General features: G+C 36.9%; 1 protein-coding gene across 1 annotated transcript in view; it reads right to left on the bottom strand.

The window, feature by feature from the left end:
- Positions 1-26,643, bottom strand: part of LOC105055782 (protein ILITYHIA) — a 53,175-nt gene extending 26,532 nt beyond the window's left edge. Inside the window, exons 1-30 of the mRNA XM_073246568.1 lie at positions 26,390-26,643; positions 25,343-25,719; positions 25,116-25,247; positions 24,591-24,972; positions 24,056-24,202; positions 23,756-23,940; positions 23,502-23,628; positions 23,335-23,408; positions 22,338-22,414; positions 22,171-22,207; positions 21,925-22,088; positions 21,429-21,612; positions 19,466-19,543; positions 16,817-16,936; positions 16,659-16,718; positions 12,418-12,543; positions 12,233-12,332; positions 11,974-12,152; positions 6,916-7,218; positions 6,705-6,821; positions 6,506-6,607; positions 6,262-6,411; positions 4,919-5,083; positions 4,676-4,849; positions 4,400-4,522; positions 4,186-4,266; positions 3,981-4,097; positions 3,657-3,829; positions 3,278-3,355; positions 3,052-3,199 (exon numbers count right to left, since the gene is read on the bottom strand). Of these exons, the coding sequence (XP_073102669.1) occupies positions 3,052-3,199; positions 3,278-3,355; positions 3,657-3,829; positions 3,981-4,097; positions 4,186-4,266; positions 4,400-4,522; positions 4,676-4,849; positions 4,919-5,083; positions 6,262-6,411; positions 6,506-6,607; positions 6,705-6,821; positions 6,916-7,218; positions 11,974-12,152; positions 12,233-12,332; positions 12,418-12,543; positions 16,659-16,718; positions 16,817-16,936; positions 19,466-19,543; positions 21,429-21,612; positions 21,925-22,088; positions 22,171-22,207; positions 22,338-22,414; positions 23,335-23,408; positions 23,502-23,628; positions 23,756-23,940; positions 24,056-24,202; positions 24,591-24,972; positions 25,116-25,247; positions 25,343-25,719; positions 26,390-26,492 (4,383 nt within the window). The 5' untranslated portion in view covers positions 26,493-26,643. The remainder of the gene's footprint in view (positions 1-3,051; positions 3,200-3,277; positions 3,356-3,656; positions 3,830-3,980; positions 4,098-4,185; positions 4,267-4,399; positions 4,523-4,675; positions 4,850-4,918; positions 5,084-6,261; positions 6,412-6,505; positions 6,608-6,704; positions 6,822-6,915; positions 7,219-11,973; positions 12,153-12,232; positions 12,333-12,417; positions 12,544-16,658; positions 16,719-16,816; positions 16,937-19,465; positions 19,544-21,428; positions 21,613-21,924; positions 22,089-22,170; positions 22,208-22,337; positions 22,415-23,334; positions 23,409-23,501; positions 23,629-23,755; positions 23,941-24,055; positions 24,203-24,590; positions 24,973-25,115; positions 25,248-25,342; positions 25,720-26,389) is intronic.
- Positions 26,644-26,816: the final 173 nt, after the last annotated feature.

Consider the following 26,816-nt stretch of genomic DNA (forward strand, 5'->3'; position numbering starts at 1 on the left):
GTTAAACCAAAAAGGCATTGAAGCAGACCAGAAGGGAGACAAGCTGGGCACAACTGGTAGAGTTTGATACATGAAATCCAGTGTTTTAGTATATTGATATGAACTAGAAGAAGCATGTCAGGAAAGTTATGATAAATGGAAGTTCCATTTCAGGAATTCCATATGTTAGTCCATTATCAATGAGAAAGTGTAGGCACTATCATCTAGCTGCAAGACCTATTATATCAGTATAAGCAGGGAAAAGAAGAATAGAAGCCTTCCAAAAATCCCCAAAAATCAAGATTTTATGGATGCTTATGTCTTCATTACTACAAACATGAAGATTATTAAGTTGGATTAAGATGTTGCACTCAAAGACTTCACAACTCACAAAGTTAAAGTATGAAGATGTGGATCAATGGATAGAGGAGCAGAAAGCGAAAGCACAAGCACATGAGCCCTATGACAATCACCAGACTCGGGCTATGTTACGACAGAAAATCATCAGTGCTGACAACAATAAGATCATAAAATCAAACTCCTGTTGATTGCAGGGTAGATTTGCAATAGCATCCCATGACCTTCCCTTGGAAGATAAAATGATGAGTAATCAATGATGTTAACAATAATTATTCCATATATTTAATTAAGATGCCACATACCGAGGATGATGATAACAAGTTTAAGGATGATTATGACAATCATGACTAGTCATAAATCATAATAAAGGGGGTGTTCCATTTTCCAATCCAAGCAAACTCAGGAGCATTTATTGAAGCAGTTGGTTTCAAAGCCTGTCTCTTGAATAAATGTTAATAATCATGCTCAGTGCAGTGCAAACAGTTGTTGCACACCTTCCTAGAACCATCATAATCAGTAAGAAGCAACAGAGAACAGAAAGGCCCTTTCACAATAGTCAAGGCACCACAGTCTCGGATGCTCCAACAGATGTCCTCCTTAAGGCAAGAAGACTTCAAAGGAGATCCTATAACTACTTTGTCGAAGGTTGAAAAGCATCAATGACAATTGCTGGAAAAAAATAGCTGCATTGGAATTCCCCCATGTTTTTGACATCATATCAACATGATTTTCCTTAAATGATGTTCAGTGCTTACACCACATATGTATGCCACACTATACAACTAGTGATCTTAACCAAATTCAGGAAAGTAAGTATGTTCAAGACCCATTCCAAGCCCATAAGACCAACAAGTTTGATACCATTTTTACCATCTTCATATACACAGTTACACTACCGCTAACCATCACCACTGTCTCATGCTGCCTGTTCAGTGATACAATACCTTAGCTCCTGCACACAAAACGTACAGCAAAAGTAGGGAAATGGCAAAGAAAGAAATATCATGAAGGTCATTGGTTACATAATTACATTATCCTAAGATTTTAGAAAGAACAGAGTCAACTTATAGCACTTGCAGGATCAACAGCCTTTCTAATCTCTACTCAATTCTCCGTCTGCCAAGTCTTCTCAGACAATTCTGTACTACATATGTATGCTCAGGGGTAAACAGGTACCAAATACAGTTTATTATGCTCGCTTTCCTTTATTCTTGAAGTACATCAATTTTGAAAGGCTGTAAAATAGTTTTGACCATGATATTCAGTACCGACCTAAACCGGCCGATACACCCTATCCCGTACCATACCAGTGAGGAACCGGTCCGATTCAGACCGGATTTTCAGAAAATGGCCTAAAGCGTGCCGGACCGAACCGGTCAGTTCAATACGATATCGGGCCGAACCACCCGATGTCGGGCAGTTTGATTCAGTTCGGCCCAATTCTCTTTTTCTTTTTTATGCTTTTGGGTGAGATTTTTTTTTTTTTGATTTTTTTATATCCAGTACGGTACGGTACCAATCGGCATGGGTTCTGATACTGAGCCCGCAAACCGTGGTTTTCACTTTTAACAAGACATGTTTGAAGCATTCAAAATGCCCATATCATTCTTACAGGCACACGCCATATATAAATAGTACCATATATGCATTACTTTCTTGATAAATATTGGCAATTTATGCAAAAAATCATCTTTGTTATCATAAATTGCGAAATAGCATCAAAATAACATCATCAATGGGTGCTTGAGAATCACAAGTCTGGCAATATTATTTCTTCCTGCAGTATACCTTTGATACGGCAAGCCAACAATATGAAAATAGCACCCAAGGAAAGATTGTGATGATATGATGCCACACTATGCACCATAAGAAATGGTATCATGAGCAATGATATTTTTACTACTTTAATCTCATTTCCACTTCCCCTTTCCAAAATCATATAAGCCGATAATATCAATGACAAACATTTCTTACTGAGGCAACAACTATCTATAACTCTCCATATAATATAAAATCTTATATAAAAAAAAAAAACAATATCAAGCATATTGCCCTCAAAAGATTCTTTACAGCAATAATTTAATAAATTAACAATGACAAATGCAAACGTATTATCATCTAACATTAAAGTGGGAGCATGTGGACCCTACAAATGCAATCTATAATACATAATATCATCAATTTAAACATACTTTCACTACAGAAAAAATAATGGCACTTGCAGATTCTCTATATTATTAAAATTTTAAATAGCATATCATCATCTCTCAAATTTTACTTCCTCAATCAAAAACTGGATGATGTATCTGTCTATTTATAAGCTGGATGGACCATCTGCTCTCATTGGCATCGAATATTGTGATACAATTGAATAGAACATATTCCTTCAGCGCAAACCATCAAATGATTTTTGTCTTCACTATTCCACAAACTATTTCTTACATTACCTAATAATGTTCTTCAGAACATTCCAAGAAAGATCGCTATATTACCATTTCTTTAATTATTCAGCATGCATAAAACCCAATATATCATATAAATGTTCACTCTTTCATCCAACAAACACAAATCCATAGTTCAAACAAGAGCACGATCACAAAAAGGTGGAAATAAAAACCAAATTGAACTTAAGCATTCAAATTTGTGTAACAAAAACAGAGGCAAACTGGCAATCCAATTTTATAAAATCCATATATGACGAGATTCAATCACCTTAAGAAGAGAAGGAAGGATAAGCTTCACTCCATGACCAGTAAGTTGTGACATCATTGCTCGAGCAGCACACTCAGCAGCTTCACGTACAGCAAGAACTTGATCAGAGAAAGAAACCAAAAGCAACGGCAGCATTTGAATCACATACCTGGAAGATGGTGAATAATTAAAAGCAGAAGGCCCATATAATTACAATATTTCTCATGCAATAAATAATTATACTTACGGTTCAAACAATCTACCAAGCTTCTCGCAGAGGCACTCGAATCCAAGTAAAGCTCCTTCACGAGATTTTGCAGAATTTCTGTGAGCAAAAAAATATGGTAATGGAACAAAGATAGACAAAAAAAAAAAAAAACACATTGTTTGGCACAAAAAAATCCATCAAGCATAAATATTCCTTCAAAACATCTCTGCAATGAAAAAATGACCAAAAACTGATGACTAAAATCCTGTGTGAATGAAAGAAGAAAAGGCGTAACATTTTGATGCCCAATAACAGATTTAACATGGTTATTATGATGCATAGGCAAGAAGACAACCACAACTGCACGAGATTACAAGGATTGAACCAAGACCATAATGTATCAAGTTGGTTATCTAACCTGTCTTCCAAACCTTCACGTAATGAAACTACAATACCAAACTTCTTTAAGCAGGAAATACCAAAGCCTTTAACTACCCCTGCAAGTCCAAAAGCTGCACCACGGCGCTCCCCATACTTATCACTTTTCATCAATCGATTCAAAAGTCCAGAAACAAGTGCCTCGCCATCTTCCTGATCCCATCCACAGCAGCACATTTTAGGTCATCAGAATTAAACTTGTCAAATAGCCATTTTTTAGATAACAAAAGATAACAGGTAAAGTGCAGCTCAGACTTCCATACAACATCCTAGTTATATTTTTACAGCTGATGAGTTTAGATACCTGATTTGAGACCACAAGTGGAGACAAACAGTCAGAGACAGCTCGCTGGACTGCCTCTGAGGGAGTGTTAAGAACATCTAACAGCTTCTCAACAACAGTACGGACTTTAGGATCATCCTGTTCCAAATATAGAGCTTTCAAGATAAGCACAATAAAAAAGCAATCACCATCCAGATCCTCAAAGTTGACTAAAATGATTTCACACCTTTGCTAAATGTTTTGCAAGGGCTCCTGTGAATATAACAACACCCTCCCTCACGAGATCGTATTTTTCTTCATCTGATGCCTATATATTAGAAGAGCATTATGATTACTCTAATCCTTAAGTTGTCTGGGGCAACACTCTATTGAGCAAAATCATAATGCATCAACAACTCAAGCTGAATGGATTTGCATAACATTATGGAGATAAGACACACCTTCTTATTTAAGTAACTTTCGAATATAGGAAAAAGCAAAGGAACATTTTCTTTTCCATGCTTGTCTATAATCATGATGCCAGCATTTATCATTCTGGCACGAACATCCATGTTAGGATCAGCCTGCAGTTCGAATTAACAAATAGAAGAAATTATCTCTATCAATAAACATGAGGAGAAACGGCATTTAGTTCTCAATTCTGAAGCAACTATAACAACTGTTCTAAGCACTAACAAAAATAAACATAATGAGACAGAAGAGACCAGACAGCTTACCAGGGCACGTGATATCAAAAATGTCATAACAACAGGAAGATCTTTAGTTCTCAAAACATCTGCGGCTGAGTGAAGTGCCAAAGCTACACCTTGTCTCCCTAGCCAGCAGGGATCATCCATGTCTCCAGTTCCAAGATCTCGAATATATAGAGAAAATAAAGTAGAAAGTGTATCCTGAATACATTACAACACAATGAGACGAATAAATTAGGTCCTAATTCAATGAAAGTCAAAAAGACCTACTTGAATTGTATCAGGGTTTTCATCCAAGGCCGCAGCCAGTGCCTCTGCAGCAGCCACACGCACATTATAGTTGACATGGGAAAGTGCCTCAAAAAGACCAGAATAGTTCGTCCCAAAATCAAATCCATAGCGATCCCATACTTCTTCTGCCAGTTCAGCGACTGCCTGCGCATGATGCAACAATATAGTTATAGCAGCAAGATGGAAGAGTTGACAGGGAAAAAAATCATAATCAGCAACATAACTGATAAACTTCTAGGCTGGGTCATGAATTTCCAGCCATGCAACTGCAGGTAAAAGGCATGCCTATGGTGAAATTTAGAATGCTTGTTCATGTTTACAAAGGTCCTCTTTATCCATCATAACTTAAGCTCATGCAACAGGAGAAGAGAATCCAGACACCCAAGAGCTAAGGACTAGACAAATGAGGGAAGATGAGGAGGTTTGATATAGGAAAATATTTGAGACACAACTTGTACAGCAACAAGTCCAATTGTACCAGAGTCCAGCAAGAAAAATATATTCAACTTGCATAGCAGAAATATCTCACTAGTTAGATCCTCAGCAACATAAACATTGAATGATATAACAATGTCTTGACGTAGCCAAGGATATAGTCAAAGTGTTCCTAGAAGACCACTAGCATAATGAGACAATTTCTTGCTGAATTTGGAATTGCTTGCACTTTTCACAGCATATGCACAAACATCTTAATCTTACAAAATCATCAAAAACAAGGAGAGATTTACATGTTCATGCTCCAAAAAAATTTAGGAAGAATAAGCGGCAAAGTAGGATTAGTTGGAATTTATTTCAGGGAGGATTGTACATAAAAAGGAAAAAAAAACCAGAAACACAATCATAGGTTGTCTTGGTTTAGTAGGGCGAGATTTTTGAGAAAAAACTGGTGAAATAGGTAGAGAGGCTAAAAGGTTAGATCTGTTCCAGGATATTTATGTTTCACATTCTCTTCTGTCAGACAACAGTGCTCCCTATGTAACAGATAAGGCTACAAATGTAAAGCCCATCAGTTCAACGAGCGAATTGAAGGTGGGCAATCTCCACAACAGCAGGAAGTGGGGGAAAAAAAATATTAATTCATATCTGACAACACAATCACACAGAACAAGTACATCTGTCCATCGATTACTTTTAGAAAGTGGATATGTTCAACTTAGAACCATAACCACTCCAAAATCGGACTATCTGAGCGGGAATTGATTGTTACCCTATTAGCAACAGAAAGAAAGCAAAAGTGCAAAATACTCGCAACCATGTCCAACCACCAAAAGAGAAAATTCTTTCCAAAAGAGATTTCTATAAGAATCTTTAAAAAGACAAACCTTTTCCGGATCATGCAAAGCAATCCAAATACTTGTTGAAACCTCAAAATCCTGTGGTAGGGAATGACCAGAAACAGAAGGAATGCATTTTATAGCATTTAAGCAGGCAAGTCTCACATGTACATCTTTTGCATAGATGCCACAAAGAGCCTGCATGGGGTGTTGTTAAAAAAAAATACATTAGGAAGAAAAAATTATCATAAGAGAAATATGTGATAATTGATGGATGGGTACATGAACTCACTGATGCCAGTTGATCAGCTTGCAGACCTAAACATAGTTCATTTAACATTGGTCCAATTAATCCTTGATAAGCCGGAACAACACCTAAAGCATGGTAAAGAACCTGCCGACAAAATATAAAGTAAAAAGTGATTCTAACTCTAAGATAAAATTTGGAAATGAAAATATTCATCAGAGAAGACAAAGCCTAAAGGTGTAACTGATAGCATCCGTAGCCTGGGAAGAGGCAATATAGGATCCAAGTGCATTGCTACTATCTTAAGCACATCATCATGAAATGCTGTCTTCTTTGAAGAGTACAGAATCTGCTCAATAATCTGAAAAAATAAAGGACATTCCTTGGAATTTAGAGAAGCATTATTAGAACTAACAGTTGACAAAGAAGGATTTTAAGATCAGAGAGAAAACAACCGGAAAAATAAATGTAAATGAATCCGCAGGAAGGGGTCCGGATTTGCATGACACTGATAGCCCTCTAACTATTTGCTCAAAGAAACTCAATGGTGGCTTTTGATGAACTTCTCCTTCAACAACTTGAGACATAAGCTCCCAGACTAAATGTACACCCTCGGTAGAAATTACGCGTAAAGCGGCAGCAATCTCTGAAGCCCAGTTACAAAGAGGAGGGGCTATACACCTTGCAAGTTTTAGCATGGCGCAAAATGCTGCATCACTTACTATTGGAGAGCGTAGCAAAGGCTCAACATAAGTTACCTGCAAATGGATATTGTAAGGTAGTGTAAAAAGGAGATGGATAAACAAGAAAGAAAAATTATTGAAATCCAGCTAGATGGCTCTAAAGCTGCATCCTTTAAGAAATATAAGCAGGCCAAAAAGAACATGATATGTGGTAGAGGTTGGTGCATAGAAATAGACATGTCAGGTATGCTTTTATTGAAGAATATTCAAATTGACACAAAAATAATCACTTTGAGCCTCGTGAATTCTCACATATGCCCATTGTGTGGAGTTAACATCTGTACTTGATAGGCTTGTTGCAACTACTTCTACATATTACATGGTGAAATATCACATGGCACATGTTCAAGACGTTGAACCATTCATCTATCATCCACTGGCGGTGATAGGCGAGATTTTTAACAATACTTTCAAAGACTCAGACAAGGATGAGCTAATGGCATACTTTATGAAACTTTCTTACACTGTCTTCATAAAGTATATTCTTAGACCCTTAAAGATCAAAATTGGGGGGAAAAACTTGGACTGTTCGTTCATCATCTACAGATGGTGATTGGTGAGATGTCTAATGACATTTTCCAAGACCCAACCAAAAATGAGGTGATGACATACTTTACAAAACTATACAGTTGCTTCATAGAGTGTACCCTTATACCGTTAAAGATCAAAGTTGAAAATAATGATCGTCATCATTTGCCGCATTTATTGCATGTCAACTGGTTGGTATCATCCAGCATTCATGCATCACAGAAATGTCTACGTAACAAACAACAGAAACCAACCAATGACCAAGTTTGATGAAGGATGCTAATGAGCTGAACTACATAGATCATGAAAGGACAGCTTTTTCTCATGTACTGGTTCTTGCTGTTAAAGAAACATCAACTAGGGGAGATCAATATTTACAGGTAATGAAAGTAAAAGGAAGTTAACAAATATGTTTAACAGCAAGAATTTTTTTATATGTAACCTAAAAAGGATGTTAAGAAGACAGATAAGATGGTTCACCAATTCAAGCATGGAAAATAATGGAACAAATTGTGTTGCTTTTGTTAATACATTTATGACAAGATAATGGAATAAACGAAATGTAAGACATATAGAAAAACGATAACGAGCATGGTTTGTTAGAATTACAGTCCCACAAAAAGTTGCAATATTAAATATGAGACCAAATTCATGAAGAATATCATGAATCTAGGAACCTAAACCAAGAACTATAAAGCCAAATTCAGCTTTATTTAATATGTCCAGCCATCAGGCCAATTTGGTAAGGCATCCAAGAAGTTAAAGCAAAATAAAAAAGGGAGAAGCCTTTAAAGATTTGGAAAATGTTTATGATAGACCAACAACAAATATTACATCTTGAAGGACAAGAATATAAGGCATACCAGAAGTGTGCACTAAAGGTGCATATATGTTGTGGGTGGAGACAATTGACAACTACAAAAACTAATAATGTAGAGTTAAAGAACTTATAGGAGCAATAAGCCTCTATAAAAAATTTGCTCAAATTTTGTATTACTTGTTTTAGACAAGGATTTACGTCCCAGCAGGACAAGAAGCATCCCGACCGCCCCATCCCATTTCTGTGAGAAAATAAGATCGAGACGGGGTTGGGACTCCGAAATCCATCCATGCGGGGGGTGAAGAAGAAAGAGGGAAGAAAGAACAAAAGATTAAGAAAGGAAAAAATGAAAGGAAAGAAGAAAAAGAAAAATGAAAAAAATAAAGGAAGAAAGAAGAAAAAGAAAGGAATGAAAGAAGGAAAAAGGAAAGAGAAAGAAAAACAAAAAGGAAACGAAAGAAAGGAAGAAATAAGAAAAAGAAAACGAAAGAAAAAAAAGTACAAGAAAAAGAAAGAAAAGAAGGAAAGAAATAAAGAAATAAAGAAATAAATAAAGAGAGAGAGACGAAGGGTATCTACTGAGATGCATGATCGAAACCGCTATTGAGATGAACGGGTTAGCGAGGCATCCTGTTCCACGGAGATACCGGGACACCTTCAACCCATAGGATTTGAAACCTTGGTTTTAGAAACATGGTTAGAAACTTAGAATAGTCAAAGCCCAAATAATACTAGTGCATAAACCAAGGACAACAACATTTAAACTACACATGACAATTCCAACAGAACAAAGCTTTAGTAGGTAATTAGACCATAGTCATGGTTTGTTATTCCAAACCTTACAACCAGTATGAGCCAGTACTATACCAAACCAGTAGGGTATTGAGGCTCGGTATGCCCCTCATTCTGAGGGTCCATTTGGTTGGGGGAAATCTGCATGGGAAAATGAATCCCATGTCAGATTACCATGTTTGGCATAAGAAATGGAAGAAAGAAATGAAAAAAAAAATGATAGGCCTCATGTTTATTTTCCGGAAAGAGTAAAACAAATACCATAAGGGGTTGGTATTTGGTAAATTTCCGAGTGGTAGCAATCCATACTTGACAAAAATACCCCAACAAAGCTGCATATGTAATCATTGAAATTGTTCTGATGCCTTTCCAAATTTATTCAATAAAAAGCTTTTGCAAAAAAAATAACATGAAGATGGCACTATGTAAAAGGCTATGTGATTATATACATAATATAAAAACTAATTAGAGATGACAATGCTATCTTAGTATCCAAAAATTATTTTATGTTGAACGGTATATTTGCAAATTCCGCCACATTCCTATATAGATTTACCTCCAACACTCCAACCAAACGTGGTAATCTTTTTCTAGTGTCATTTTTCAAAGTAATTTTTCCACCAACCAAATATAATAAAAGCTATTTTCTTCCACAATCATTTTTCCAAATAAATGATTCCCAGGAATTGTAAAATTACCTCGTAATTTGACATACCCCAACCAAATGGACCCCAAGTGTTATTACCAAGGAATGTACCAATACTAACACTTAGAATGGGTATATCAATTGGGTAATGATACAGCGTCCGATACAAAGCAAACATTGACCATAACAGAATCTATGGATTGAAATAGCAAGAGACCGAGGTGCTACATATTGTAATCCAAATATTGTAACAAGATCATTCACCAGATTGACTCTATTCAGAAACAGGAAAGATCGATGAAGATATCTCAAAGGACTATAATAGTTTAGCTAAAATCAAGATGCACATCAAACATGCCATGCTATCACCGAAAATGCAATCTAGATATCTGGCAAGAAAAAGTGTGCCAAAGGCATGGAATTTATGAAGCAAACAAAAGAAAACACACAGTACTACAGTAGTGAACATTGACTTTTAGTGCAGACTCATGGAAACCACTTACCGAAAGGTCACACCACAAAACATAGAGAAATATCCATTTTCAACATAGACTATATGCAAATCCATAAACAAAGAGCAGGTAAAAAAAAATAATTTAGGAAATTTTACAAGATAGTACCAAAACATCAATTTTTGACGCCATTTTTTTGATTTTTATACTGCCAAAATAGTAACCCAAAAGTAATTGGGACTAAATCCACGGGACATCCGCTCATTCAAAAAAAAAAAAATGCAAAAAAAGTAATGGACAGTTAATGAACCTATGACCGTTCATTGGTGGCAGACCTTATTACACTTCTGAAAGACCTAGAAGATCCAAAACACAGCACGATCCTTCATGCTAGTATAAAATTATAACTGCTCTAGAAAAAGGCTAAAGCCATGTTTAGTGACCATGCAACTGTAAGTATGAAGATTTAAGAGAAATAAAAAAAGGCAATATATTATTTATTTGAAGTAAAGACAAAAGTGGATAGTGCACAGATAACCAAACGATATGTGGATTACAAGCTCTCAACTACAGGCTCATGAATCCACTTTAAAATTTCCTTAAAAATATAGATTTATTCTATTATGTGCATCTTCCTATCATCTCCTTATAGAAGTGTCGAACACTCTTGGATACTTGATGACAAAAGCTTTTTTGCATTCAAGAATCATTAGTATAAGGCTATAAGCACTCAGGACTCCCCATCTAATGGCTTCTTATCTTTCTTTATATTGATGTATTCTAGTAATGGTTATTTACAAGCAACTCCATTTTTGATTGGTTGCCACATATGCACATTAGAAAGACAACCCTACGTATCAACAATCTGTATAGAAGACATCTTTCAACACGCATGCTTGTACCTCCACAGAACAAGATGCTTCCAGGAGGTTTAAAAAAGATTAACAACTACACAAACATCAATGTTCTGCAAATGCAATAAGGCCCATAACAATGTTGTAAACATAATGAACCAAAGCCACACCAACCAAATATGGGGACCATAGCCATAGGCACATAAAAACCCATTGCAAATTTTGTTCTTTCCCATCAAAACTACAGTCCTCAAGTGAATAACAATGGCATCCACCAGCAGCTGATGTAAATCAATTATGTTCCTGACGTAATGAACACGGCATCAATATCAAACAGACATGTATGGGACCTATCAAAGTGAAACTAAGAGCATCACTATTAATCATATGATTCTTGAAGTACAGATGCTTGCATATAACGTAAAAGAACAATCAGTTTTAATACATGCATGCAACAGAGCCACTACCATGGAATTGTCTAAATCAAAGGATGGTCTCTATTTTCACCAAGCTGTGACAGTCATTTACCAATTTTCAGAAACAAAAACATACCATATTCCATATATCACAAGAAAAATCTTAAGGGCAATTTTAAGATATAAAGCATTCAATAGCTATCAAGAAAAAAAAATGGAGAAAGAATTGAATCAGTTGACATTACAAATTGCTCTTGCTCACCAGTAAAGGTAGCTGACCATGTGTGAATACAGGATTAGCAATAGCCATTTCACCGAGAGCAGTTAGCGACACTGAGAGATTCTTCTGTATACACCTAACCTTCTCACGAATAGATGCTTCCTCCTTCAGCAGCAACTCCCTTGCCTCCTCCTTAGCTGTTTTCGTCTTGTCCACATGAGCTGCAAAAGATATTAAAATTAACATAAATAATTAAAGAGATTAGGCAGCCGCAGAAAGAATTAGTGGAACTGGGGCATACCATTTTTTTTTGTAGACTTCCCTATATCCTTTTTCCCAGTGGTTGCACCTTCTCTTTTGTTAGGCTCTTTTTGAACTGGAAGACTAGATGAAATATTCTCCTATAAAAAGCATTAAAAAAGAGTATCCATGGTTAAATATCATAACATGCATAACAAAAGCAAAATGAAAAGTATAAAGATTTACCAAGCCATCTTGATCATCATAAACACGGAAACGACCCTTTGCAAGTTTCGTGTTTTTGGCAGTGACAGTCTCAGCAACATAAATGCCTTGTTCACTTGACAATTGTCCTTCTGGAGTATTAAAAATCTGCACCAGCAATGGTTATTTAATATATTACTATTAAAGAAAAAAGTGAATTTAAGCAGTACTAGTCAGATGCTTCCGTTTACACATGCAGAATATCTGAAGCTGCATTATTAAAAAAAAAAATCATCTTGGAAAACTTCAAAAAGAAATGTGAGCAAGAAAAAATTGAATGACCATAATCACAAGCCTTGTCCCCATTAAGCCTTGTGAATGCTTGTTGGTCAATCAAAAGAGAGATCACATGCAAGCAGAAAAAAATATTATACATATAGAAAGACATGCACGTGCATGCATACACAACATAAGATATAACTTAAGTGAGAATGGAACCACAGGTAAATAAATCAAAACAACCTAATAGAATGAAACCCCAAGGAAAAATCCAAAGCTGTTATGAAAGATCAATCCACATATCCCAGCGATAGATGTGACATGAAGATAAAGGCAGTACAAGATTCATAAATACATGCAAACAAGATGTGGCATGCCAATTCATAAATACATGCAAACAAGATGTGGCATGCCAATCATCCTAGCCAAAGAAAATACAGGTAGGGCTTAGGCCTTAAAGCTTAAGCCAGATTAAATTTTGATCCTTAAACCTATCCCTAGCCCAAACAGACTCTAGCCACGTTCTGGGCCCCATGTTTCCTAAAGTATTTGTGCCCCCTCCTTTTTGCCCCATTTCAGAGCTTGACACCCCCCCCCCCAACGTGGGAAAAGGAAAAAAAACTGATCCCCTCCCCACCCCCTCCTCCCCCTCAACAATATCCTCTGATCTCTCCCTCCACCCAATCCCCTACTCCCCCACTCTCTCTCTCCTCCCCTCTCAGTGCCCATTCCTCTCCCTCCTTCCTCACCCCATCTCCTTCCTACACTCCCAAACAATCACCTTCCCCTCTCTTTCTCAACATGATCCCCTTACCCACAATCTCGTCTCACTGTCTCTCTAACCCTCTCCCCACCTAATCCCCTCCACGCACCCACCACCCCCAAATCTCCTCTCTGCCCCCTCTTCCCCCATGATCTCCTATCGCCCTCCATCTTTCTCCACATGACCCCTTCCCACTCCCCATGATACCCTCTTGCACTCTCTCTGCCCCTCTCCTAACCCAATCCCCTTCTCCCCTCTCCTCTCTCCCCACCTTCTCACACAACCCAACCTGATCTCTCTTTTCTCACTTCTCCTCAAACTCATCCATAGAAGATTGAATGCGGGCTATACCCCTCTCTCTTCCCCTAACAGGCTTGACCAAGGTCAAGGCCATTCAAACATTGGAACTGGCTTGGATTCAGGCTTTTAAAAAGGTTTCTGACCCTCTGCTATGATAGAAGCCCAAAAATTTTTCAATCACGAGCGTGGACAGCAAAAGAACCCAACTCGGCCCTGCCCGATTCCAACCCTACTCTCCAATGAGAGTTTTTGCTATCATCTATCAAATCTCATCAAAATAAGTTAGGTCCGTCATCTTGGTACCGAACCCCTGACCAGTAACATGTTGGTACAATGTCAGTACATCCAATACGGACATCAACTCGGCATTCTAAGTCTCGATTAGATACCAATACGACATGGAACAATACATACAAGGCAATATGCACAAGCACTACCAATCTTGAAAAAAAAAAAAACACATGGGAGAGGAGGCTGAAGTAGAAGAAATAAAATGAACAAGAATGTTAAGGTCGCAATGGTAACTTTAAGTTAAAAGCAAAAATTAAAAAATTATCATCATTCAAGGCTTCAAGCCTTCTCCCATCAATATGTGGTCAATTATGGAGCACAACTCAAACCACAAAATAGTCCTCTGAGGGTTTCACAATTTTTTACAAGTGGCAATCAACTTGACATTCAAGCCATCGTTGGTGCCAAATTTTAGCCAAGACAGCTATAGCAAGAAAGGTTGGAGTATAAAGTTGTAAAAACAATAGACTAGTAAAGAAAGGATAAAGAGATGAGAGGGCAAAAAACCAAAAGACACACATTAAGAATAGCATATCAAAAATCTTTACTAAGATTACCACATCAACATACTATACAGCACATCATATAATGTTCTTCATGACTTGAACCCTACAATCAGGAAGACAACATGAAAAAAAAACTCAAGCATATGATAGCAAAATTGTACAGCCTGTATAAAGAAAAGAGAAAGAAATTGAAAGGAAGAAAGAAGTGAACAGTCAATTAGTCCACTATACTATACTGTTGGATGTTGCGATACAGTGTTTTATATCAAACCGGGCATGTAGTTACAAGCATTTTAATGACAAGCTACAGTCAACCTCGATATTCCATATGTATCAATGTTTTAAAAGACTATAGGTGACATATGGCAGCTAGGGACCACCCAGTAAGTAGGGACAAGGCAAATGCCTAAAAGTCAAGGCAGAAAAAAACAAACAAAATTTAAAATTAATAAATATAAAGAGAAACCTCTAAAAAATACCTAACAATCCAACAAATGAAACATAAGATATGAAATAAGATGTAATGAGTCAATGGAAAGTATCCACATGGCATCATCCAGTATTAATCCATAAATCTAACCCATCTTTTATGTTAAAACATCATGAAAAATAATAAGGTCAGCACCTAAGAAGCCAAGGTAAGCTCCTTTAGAATACCGGAGTTTTCACAACAAAATTATACTAAAAGCTGCCCATATAGGAACCACAAAACAAGAATAAAGCCGGTATGAGAATGATCAAAATCCAAAAGAATGGTACATTAATACATCCCCACACTAAATTGGGTGGCAAAAGCATATTACCCAGGTGGCGAGCATATACACACTTTAACTTGCACCATAATGCACAATACTAGTCAGACATGACGATAACTTTTATTCGATATTATATAGGTGGATCTGCCTTGCAAATGCAACAACATGGCTGTCAAAATGGTTGTACAGGAGTCAAACTCACTGGACACATTTGGTTCGCAGGAACTCTAGAGGGAAAGTGTGGTAAATGGGAAGTGGAAAAATTCCCTCTTGTTTGGTTGGAGTGTTTAAAAAAGAGAGATTGGAAAAAGGTGTTCCCATGGGAATAAAATTCCCAAGTTTAATGAAAAAGAACAACCCATGTAGGACATGGGTTTTTGATATTCCCATGGGATGAGAATTAGAAACTTTTTTCTAAAAATACCCTTTTAAGCCATCACGAAAGATCTATGGCTGAAATAAATACTCTCTCCATCATAATGACTAAAACCACCACAATCTATGGCCCAAAATACCCTTAACCATCACAATTTTTTATTTGCAAACAATAATAATGTATAGAATAGGATAAGGTTTTTTCTTATATTAAGGGTATAATAGATATTTTACACAATTTTTCCAAAAAAGCGGATGCTCAACCAAACATAAGCCACTCTAAATAAACCACTTTCTCATAATCAAACAAAGATGACAAAATCACTTTCCCGAACATCATATTCCCATGAATCAGCTTCCCAAGAATAATATTCCAAGGAAGAAAAATTCTTCCCGTTAACCAAATGAGTCTTTTGTGATTCTTAAAAATACAAACAATTATTATGCATAATCAGATAATAAATAGTTGAATGGAGAAAATTATATCTAGTTGAGATGTTACATAAATTCCAAATCTAAGTCATATTGCACGAAGTAGTCATGCAAATAAAAGATTGCTAAACCCTATGATTTGACTAACTGAATGTCTTGTAATAAATAGCACATAACACTACTTTTACTCATAATGTGCAAGACTAGTAACTACAAAAGAAAAAATTGATAATTATGATGACACCTAGGAAGCACAAATATGATACGGGATACGAGTACGATACGATATGGATACGGAGATATGACAAATTCTTAAAAATATAACAGCCATTTTGCTATACGGATATGGGGTATGGTACGATACGAATATGTATTCGACACTGCACTGGTACGGCAGTCATTTTGCCGTATCCGTGCTTCCTAGGATGACACTAGAAGGAGAAGGCCTTTCGTCACCTGCGGGGCTATCAGAACAAGTAGTATATCATTAACATTCAGGCTAGCAATTGGTGAAACAAGGGTTTGAGTTGTGAGGCATTAGCTATCAAATAGAAGAGCAAAGACATGCTTGAATCATATCACCTTAATGTCATTTTCTGACAGAGTATCATGCATAGAGAAGTCCGGAAGCTTGCTGAAGTGCTGTTAAGAACCAGTACATTTGACAGAAATGAGCATGGTAATTACAATATATAATCAAAATTCCGAATCAAAATTAAAACAGAACAACTGATACTGACTCTTTCAAACTCTAAAAATGTGTCATTGGGTGTGATTGTCATTAATGTTGATAATGCACATGATGCTGCACGCTGTTCAAGAGCATTGGAACTTGACAATCCCATTGACCCAAGTAAATCCTGGGAGAAAAAAACTATGATGGCACTGTGAAGATCAAAATACTAAACCAGCATCCAAGATAAAGTAAACAACAAAGATATAAAGATTAACATAATCTCAATTTAGCTGTCTTACTTACAAAAAATAATAATATATGAAATTACAAATACAATCAAATTGTTCACCATTACCCCATAAATCTTGTAGTTCCAACATCTAATGTAAGAGAAAAAAATTTAAACATAATGTATAAGGATGAAATAGGAATAAAATTAAATAAACATAGGACCATGTGAGAAGTTATGTGTCAGTTCAAAATAAATAAATTCAACCAGCGGATATTGCCCAATTACCATTTACGGTACCAAGAAGTGTTGGATGATGAGTTCTTTTCACAATATAAGAATTGTTTAGATGAACTGGACATGGACATTGAATAAAATTAGAGCATGAGAGCAGTAACGCATGACAGCAAAGTGCAAGAATTCATCCATCATTAGTTGTTAGGGAGCATCTTCATAATGCCTCACATAAGCATTGTTGAACACTAGGACAAAGTTTTGCAACAGTAAAAGACACAGAGCTAGTAAAAGAAATGGGAGTCAGACGTTTTCCCTGAAAAGTACATTCTGAGAATGATGACTATTTTGCTTATCGGACTATAAAACAGAGTACATAAAAGCTAAACCAAAAAAATGCAGTGGCCATCGGACATCATGAACAGATATTAGTTCAGCATGTGATATAAGACTAAGGACAACCTGTGCCTTTTGTCCAAGGTTCCCATTAGTCATTTCTACACAATTAATTTAGGCAGAAGGATAAGACTTCCAGAACTGAAAAAAGGGGATCAATATTTTCACGAAAACATGTCTAGTTTCAAAATCTCTATTGCAGTCTACCACAACATTAGAAGTCCAGCAGACCATTTGTATGACATATTTCCATCCTGGTTTCCTACCAAAAAAGACATCTGAGGCAAAGAAGTTAATTTCATTCACCAACATGGCCAGCTTAAGGATTGGCTTTGAAAGAGGATCAGATGGAAGGTATATGCTAGAAGAGCTTGAGATATGCTAGAAAAGGAAACTTGGCCTTATAATCTGCTCATCCTCAGATTATGGTGCCCTTAGGTCCTCCTCTTCCCCCAAAGGTGTTATGAAAGGGACACATTATTTCTTCCAAAGATTTTCAGGTTTGGCATTCTATAACAAGATCCTGTGAGCAAGAGAGAGAGGGAGAGGTCAATAGAAGTTCAATGTTAAATCTGTGCTCAAATTGTTGAGTGGCTAACCACACATCAAACATTGTTCAAGGGCTTTATTCATCATTATGTGTGAATAAACCATCAGACCAATAGCTATAAAAACTAGCATCAATGAGATTGTGACATTAGATTTCCCTTGGATTGCCCATTCAAGTAAAACTTTGCTGATACCAGGATGCAAGTTCAACTTGCTCTGGATCCATCTCCAAAAAGACTTGCAGTTTGATATTCTAATTAACAGTTGAGTATCCCATGCCTATGCCAGAACATAGACATGGAAACAGCACGAAACTGCATCATTTTTTTAAATATTTTATTGAAGGCCTATTTTAGAAAGCTCTTCTATGACCCAAGTAGCTGGTATATCTCTTTGATGAATTTCTTGAGGGTGACAACGCTTAGAGTCTCCCTTATCCATTACAGAAATTAAAAAGTCCTTTATCATCCATTCCTCTAACCCAAGCAGAATTACCTTTGTAGGCATTCCAACAGGATAACTGCTTTTCTTTCCAATATCAATTGTCATTTGATATTACTTTTCTGGCTGTTTATAAGGCAGTCAAGAAGCAAAGAGATTTTAAACTCTTTTGAGGAGTAGACTTCACATGCTTATAAGCAAGGTTGTAAATCCCGTGAGACGGGGCTATCCCGGTTTCCCCATAGAATGGGATGCGCTGCCATCCCACCCCATCATGATAGGACAGAAGATGTCCCGATTGGGACGCTAGCGAGACGGCCCTATCCCAATACATGGGATGGTACCCCATCTCGGTGTCCCGCAAGACGTCCTGCAAAGACCTAAAATCTTGTTTTTCAGTATTAAAGAATACAAACTAGCTATACTGACACTTAATAATTCTAGCACATGAAAACGAATAAGGATGCTCCTAGATAATGCTATCTTTCATGAGTTACAAGGTTAAGTGAGTTGACTTTATAGGTGCTAAGCTCACTAAAAATGGCATACAAATGAAGGTTGTGATGCTTTTGAGGGAGCAAATAATGGTCAGGGTAATTTTGAAAAAGATGGACTACAATAGTCTGTCATTTAGTCCCTTTTTTGTCATCACAAAATACTCATCTCTGGGTAAGAGGTTCCATTCTTCAACAGATGTAAAACTAGCCTTAATGTTCACCATCACCTTGCTGGCCATAATGGCATTTTGCAGCCATTCATACTCAGCACCATATTCTTTGTTATACTGCATGTTTTCGATCAATAAAATGCCAGAAGAATGAAGGGGGAAGATGTCTTGACATCGAGAGTTACAACCAACATTACCTTGCAAATTGTCCCCGTGTTTGCAGCCATTATCTCAATAATATCATATCCATGCTTCTGCAAGCTTCTTCTGAGCCTCTGAGAATAATTTACAGAAACAGCTATTTAGTAGGATTACGTGCAACTAATATATAGAATTTGATTTTTGACAAAATGAACTAATTATAACTAATGAACAGGGAAAAAAAATCAGTTACAACTGAACAACATGATGATATCAACACTACACTGTTGAAAAAGGAAAAAAATAAGTGCCAATAGAATATAACATTTAAAAACTTTAATATAAAAGTTGATACCATCCACTTCAGACCACATGTAGAGGATGTCTTTGGCAAGAGCAATCAGTTCTAAGTGAAGGAGATTGTATAGCTGAAAATATGAGAAGAGTGTTGATCGATAAGTTATGTCATATCTAACTGATGGTCAGAATTGATTCCAACAGCTTCCACTTGTTGCTTCAGATTTACCATTTTTTAACCCAATTTTCAATTGTTTGCTAGGTAACCATACCCCAGACAGGACTTACTTTTCCTTCTGTATATGTAATGTAGCCTGAAAATTATATTGGTCTAGATTTTGAAATTCTACAGACAATGTTCAGCCAAGACATCATGCCATATGTGAGTGGTAATCAGCATAGTTCTTGAAAGTTCTGTCTCCTTCTGCTCATATTTACTCATGCTTGTCAAATTACCAATCCACGACTAAGTAAAAGAAAACATCCTAAAAGAGAAAGTTCCCTGACTTTCTGCACAGGCCAACACTAAGTAGCAAGAGTCGAGAAATGAGACAGAAACTTAGGAACAGGAAAACCAAGGAAGCACCTGAATATAACTGACAATTAAAAAAACCGCTAATTTGTTGAATGATCTTCTTGAACAGTGAATTTGCTGCTTCAAATTTACAAAGAAGTAATAGAACAACGGTATTTGAACTAACGTTGGTCACTATATTTTGTGGTAGCAATATTAGGAGCTTGGCAAGAAAGAAAGTGAAAGCATCAAGTGGCAGCTGTGAAAGCAAGATAGCAGATAGGCGCAGCACCTCAATTAAAATATTTTTTGGATACTGGATCATAGTTTTTCACTCCCATATACTAATACTAACAAGGGAAGCAAAAGCATCAAGAGGCAACTGCTGGAGCAAGATTCCAGATTGGTGTGACACAAGTAACATATTTAAGCCACTAGGCCATAGCTTTCCACTCCCATATGATTCCAGTACACCAGTCATGCATCTAATTCTGGTCAAAGCAAAGCTACTAGGCATTTAGACTTTAATGAGATCTTCATCAAATGAACTTAATACCAGAATATTCTGCACCAAAAAAAGGAAAGCTTTTTTGCATTCAAGTAGAATTTGCCTCAGATGACAGAAGTAACAAGAAAAAAAAATTATTTCTTTCAAGAGAGACTCCCTATATTGTTTTAGTACATACAATAAACCAAAATACCTTGTTAAATATGGAAAGTTATGCAAGCCAGTTAAAATTTAGTCATCATACCTTATAAAAAAACTCACCCATCAGAAAAGTCAAGACATGCAAAAGTTTTAAACTTTAGAACTTTTACAAAACTATGATCATGAGAAAATAAAATTTTACCTTTTGAAAAAATTAAACAAGAAAAATGATACCTCAGATGGAGACTCTATTTCCAAGATCATCCATTACAATCATGAAGTTATCATTGGAGCAAATTTAAATATAGAAAAATTACTAATAAAATAAACAACACAGGAGGGTGGAGGAACATTCACATATATGCAGATACCTACAGATACGAAATAAAACAAGGGACAGGCACACAGAATAACCAGTTACATATTAGAAAGTCATGAATCTTGAAAACAGGTCCTGTGTTCATATTTCAAACAGTGAACCATTAAAACCAACAAATAGTATTAAATATGGCATTTAATGCAACAAGAGGCTACTACTTTGCAAAGAACAAATATATACCTTCCAAGCTCCACTACTGCAACTAGCGCTAGCAATGGAAGGGTGGTGTGAGCAAAAGATAAGCCGAAAGTAAGATCCTGGGCGAGTGGCAACAGCTGCAGGCGCAATCAGAAGCAAACATTTAACTAAGACTTCGATGGACGGGATGAATGGCATTTGCATGTCCACAGAGCTTTCTGCATCACTATTCAAGCAAACAAGTATGACAGCTAGGTTAAGATAATGATACACAATCAAATGAATACACAAAAAAAGAGAAAAGCTCTTAAAATTATTATGTACTGAGGCTCCATAACATTTAACTTGTTTCACACTAGAACAGAAAGGCAGAACCAACAACCGTGAACAAGGTGATGTATAACTAGGCAATTATTGTAAATCAGCTACAAATGTTTAAAGAACATGTTTTATTCAGAAAAATATTGCTTTTTGAACAGAACTTGAATGATGACAACACTTCAAACCAAAAGACGGCAAACAACTAAAAAAAACAAACCTTAGTTTCATAAGAGACATTCTGTCTCCGATTATTGACAACCAATTCGTAAATTCAAGAAGAAGTTCCGCCACCAAATCCAGAGAGGAGACAATCCTCCTGGTAGCATCATGAGCTGCCTTGCGAACCTCCCAACTTGGATGGCATATTAGATAAAGTAGTAACTGTACCACAGACAAGAATAATATTATAAAAGACACATCAACAATAACGTATTAGATGATATGCAATAGCTAATTCAGGTACCTGCAACAAGGTTTTGATAGACAAGAACTCTGACACTCTGCAAAGGACACAGGAAAAAAAAAAGAAAAAAAAAAGAACGTACCAGTTATTCCCAAAAATTACAATTTTCACATTTCATAAGAGCATTACATGACAATGTTAATGGGCACCAAGAAAGAGTTGAAAACCTGTATAGATATTCAACAAGCAGAACCTCAAGAAGATCTATAGAAGTTATACAATCTTCATTTGATAATTTTGAAACCTGTTGAGCAAAAGAGAAAGCAATAAAATGCCCCAGTTCACCGGATAATTCTGTCAAGCTAACTAGGGAGAGTGGATTTTCCACCAAACAAACCATAATTTTTAATAATTATGGCTACTTACTCATAACGAGATGCTATGATATATATTGTCCCAGATATAGATGGTAATATTACAATTTTAATGTGCTGAAAACATATCATAACTATGTACTACTTTAAAAAAAAAGAGTTTCAAATAATTACTATTTTGGAGCATATGTACATGGGGAACTAAAGCATGGACTGATTGGGTGCGAGATGAGACAGATTTGTATAATTTGAAGACCATAAACAGCCACCGCCTAATTATCAAGATCATAAATGGCCACCCTACATAGAGGGCATACTCTCAGGTGGTTTTCATACACAACTAAACCATCTAGCAGGCACGCAAAAGGAGCATGCCAAGCTCTGGTATTTGCAGATGCTCCAGGTCTCGATTAACAAATTATGGTGGGGGGTGGGTACCAAGCAAGGCAAGTGAATAAGTGGACCAAGCTAGTTGGTGCCCCGATGCCTTGCCTTGGTCACAACATACAAGTCTAACTAAATGTCAATTAATTCTTTATATTCCTATTTCGTGTTTGCATTTGATATGCTGTTTCACTGACTGACTTGAACCATTAACTTCTTTTGGATAATCCAATTAGCAACCAATTACTAGGTGGATGTATCAGTTAGCTAGTAACATGTCAGGTTGTAGCAAAATAATCCCTTAAATGAATGCCAACCCTCTGATTTATCTTTCTTACCAATTGTATTAATTTTCAAGTCACTGTCTGCATCTTCAATACTAGATTGTACAAAACTGGAAATGCATTTTGCTTTATGCACAACCCATGAAGTACAATTTTATCAGCTTGAATGATAAAGTAATTACCAGAGATACAGGCAGCAGTGATGACTCATTTTGAGCAATCAATGCCCAAAGCTTCTCCTTCATCAGAATTTCTTCTGTGAAACAAATAATGACCTCATTTGTGAGCAGAGTTAAAAATGCATCACGTTATTCTAATGTAGAATGAAAAAAACAATTATAGACAGCACCTGCTTTGGAATCAATAGAGAGAATTTTGGCTACTGAAAAGAGTGCATAAATTCCATCCAACCTTTGTGTTGCTTTGCTAAAACCAGTTTTTACTAGCTGAACAAGAGGCTCCAGTAGAGATGAGACCTGAAAAATAATAAAAATTGAAATATGTTGACCTTCACAAAACAGTTAAGCATTCTAAGCCTTTTTTTTTTCTTTTTGTGTCAACAGTAGGGGTCACGCCAGAAGATAATGTAGTAAACCTTCCTACCCTTGTTAATGAGTCAGCATTCTTGCATATGAGTTGCAAACATCTAAGATGTCCCTTTCTTAAAGTCTCCTTCTCCCTTAAACCCGAAGCAATAAAAGAAACAACATCTGGCTGAACAGCTTCAGCTGACCTCGACAACCAAGATGCCAAAGCCGACAGTATCGCCAGCTTCACCTCCTCACTTCCTGTTATTAAACTTGCACGCAAAGAGTTAATACATATTAGAAGTGTCTAAGCTACACAAACAAAAGGAGAAGATGAGGGAAAACAAGTAGATGAAAGACATATTATATGTTTTACCATCATCCTTGTAACAGGATAAGAGGAAGCTGGATACAGAGGGAGCCAGTCTGTTAAATGTTTTCCCGCCTGGAGCCTTCGACAACTCTTGTAAAGCATTTATCATTCCAATCCTCTGGTAAGGGACTGCTAGTTTTCCCTCTGAGCCTGTTCAATCAAACATGTTATCAAACTAGCAAGACAGATTGGATTCATGGTCTCAATCTGACAATAGCTTGAACATAGTGCCAGAACAAGTATAGTGTCAAAATAAGTTGTGAGCAGCAACGATTCAGATCTCGGCGGGACGTCCCATGGGACACTAGAACAAATACCATCCCATGTGTCGGAACGGGACCGTTTACCTATCATCCCAGCATACGGACATCCCTTGTCTCAAGTGTCGGGATGCGGCAAGATAGCGTCGCATCCAATTGCATGAGAAAATCGGGACAACCCCGTCCCACGGAAGTTAAAACCTCAATGGGCAGTACAACAAATTTATTTTTTTTTTAAAAAAAAGTTAAAAGAAGAAGAAGAAGAAGAAGAGCTCAACCTCCTATTATGGCTTTTATGGCACTGAACATTGAAGGCAGCACATCCGGATCACTGGACATTTGACTCAAACAGCCTACAATAGTCAAAGCCCTCATCCGTCTTGCCTCATCCACATGCCGAGCCTGTGGCAAGACAACAGAAAGAAATTCAAGCGCATACTTGCTCAAATCAAGATTCACTGATTTTAATAAATCTCCAACAGATTCCAACACAATCTCTGGATTCCGTTTTAGCATTTTGACGGATGACGGAACCACAAAAGTCTTAAATTCTTCATGCTCCAAATGCATAAGAAGTGATTGAAAAGCTTCACCAACAGCTCTTGATGGCCTATCCTTTGCATTTAGAACTGTTTTCACATACAGTTCAAGAAATACTGGCTGCATCAAGAATGCAACAGATTCAGATAGTACAGCAGCTAAAAGACAAAACTAACAAGCAAACAGAAAGTATTATTGCCTCAAGAACACAAAAGAAGAAGAAGAAAAAATACAATTATACTGATAGAAAAAGATTGGTTTACCTTGTATTCCTCAAACAAGGATGGGGTAGTAATTGAAAATTCCAGCAATATTTTGATCAGTTCAGCACCATCCCTACTGGAAATACTTGAATCCTTTAGCTCCCCTATGTACATCTTATAGATATCAGGAGACTGCAAGATCCAAAGTAACAACATGAAGTGAATCTTATAGGTCAGGATAAGATACTTTCTTAAAACCCAAACTTATCATTGCTAATTGCAGTTACCTCATGGAACAGTTGGACAAACATATTCTTGCAAGCCCTACGTTTACGGAATGGGCCTTGCATGATGTCTTGGCATAGGAATGTCTGTGCCATAGCAAGTCTTAAGAACCCACTTTTTGAAACAGAAGTAAATTGACTCCATCTTAAAAGGAGGCACGACCACTTGAGAAGTTTGTAGCTTCCTGCAGCACTGCGAAACTTTGAATGCTTCTCCATAGACTGAACAAGGGATGCGGCAAAACACTTCATGAAGGTCGTCTGCCCTAGAGCTTTAATAATCAAATCATCTACAGCCTTTCTTGACGGTCGGTCGTCATATAAGAACAGTGTTTGGAAAACAATACCAACCAACAATGGTGCGACATCAGATGATAACTCTGCAAATTAACCAAGGCAGCAGGGGAAAAAAAAAATCAGAGTAAAGTCTTTCATTACACAAATTAGTTAGTTCATATCATGCCACTCAGGAGGGAAGATCTCAAATTTACACTTCATTGACACTTTAACAACACAGTTTGGATTGGATTTGGACATGGACCTCCAAAAAAGAATATGATTTGCTATCGCCTTCTATTTAGAAAACAGATGTTTAGAATACCTTTGATGGGGAAGATCTTCTATTGTTGGCAAATTCATTCAGACTATTAAATTATATAATAACTAAAGAAAATAGGTGAAGTACAGCTATCATGACAAAAGAATAATTTACAAGATGCCAAACGATCATATCCTTTACACAGTCTGCTAAGGCAATCCTCCCATAAACCACAGCATATAGAGAAAAAGCAATTCCTATAATGGTTTAGACAACCCATCAAATGTACCAAGAAGTGAAGAGATCAACTTCAACAGCAAATTCTTTCCAAGAATTTTTTTCAAAACTAAGAAACTAAGAGAACAAAACGGACCAGGAAACAGCATCATTCAATACAATCAAGAAAGCAAACAAATGTTTACAGTCAACACACAAGACAACGGACTTAACAAGATTTGAAGATCATCAAGCAAAGTCACAAAGAAACCTAAAGGCAAGAAGCCACGTGTCACCTGAGCTCTGTAGAACGGGAGGCAATCTTTCTCTGAAGATCCGAACACGCTCCTTCGTCGAAGACGTCGATACCTCCTCAGCCGCAGCTCTGAGAAGCTCCATAGATTGCGCTCTAGTGGAAACCCTAGAGAACGATAAAGAAGAATTCTAGCTTTTTCTTGCGATGCCTTGATCCCCCATGCCTGTCAAGGACGATCTGTTGGGAGGAGCCTCTGACGGAGGGGAGGGCTAGGGTTTTGGAAGGGCGGCTGACGAAATGGACTCCATAATGGCATGGGAGTAAAAATAGATGAGTGGAGTCGAAACGCCGCACATTCTCTACATTGACGCATGTGTCCTTAACGGCGGTAATGGACCGGACCGGATAAGAACAGACCCGTTCGGCTTGATAGGTATAGATCCAACTTATTTAAGACTGTGCCGGCC

This window comes from Elaeis guineensis, chromosome 12, assembly GCF_000442705.2.
Source record: "Elaeis guineensis isolate ETL-2024a chromosome 12, EG11, whole genome shotgun sequence".
Classification (NCBI taxonomy): domain Eukaryota; kingdom Viridiplantae; phylum Streptophyta; class Magnoliopsida; order Arecales; family Arecaceae; genus Elaeis; species Elaeis guineensis.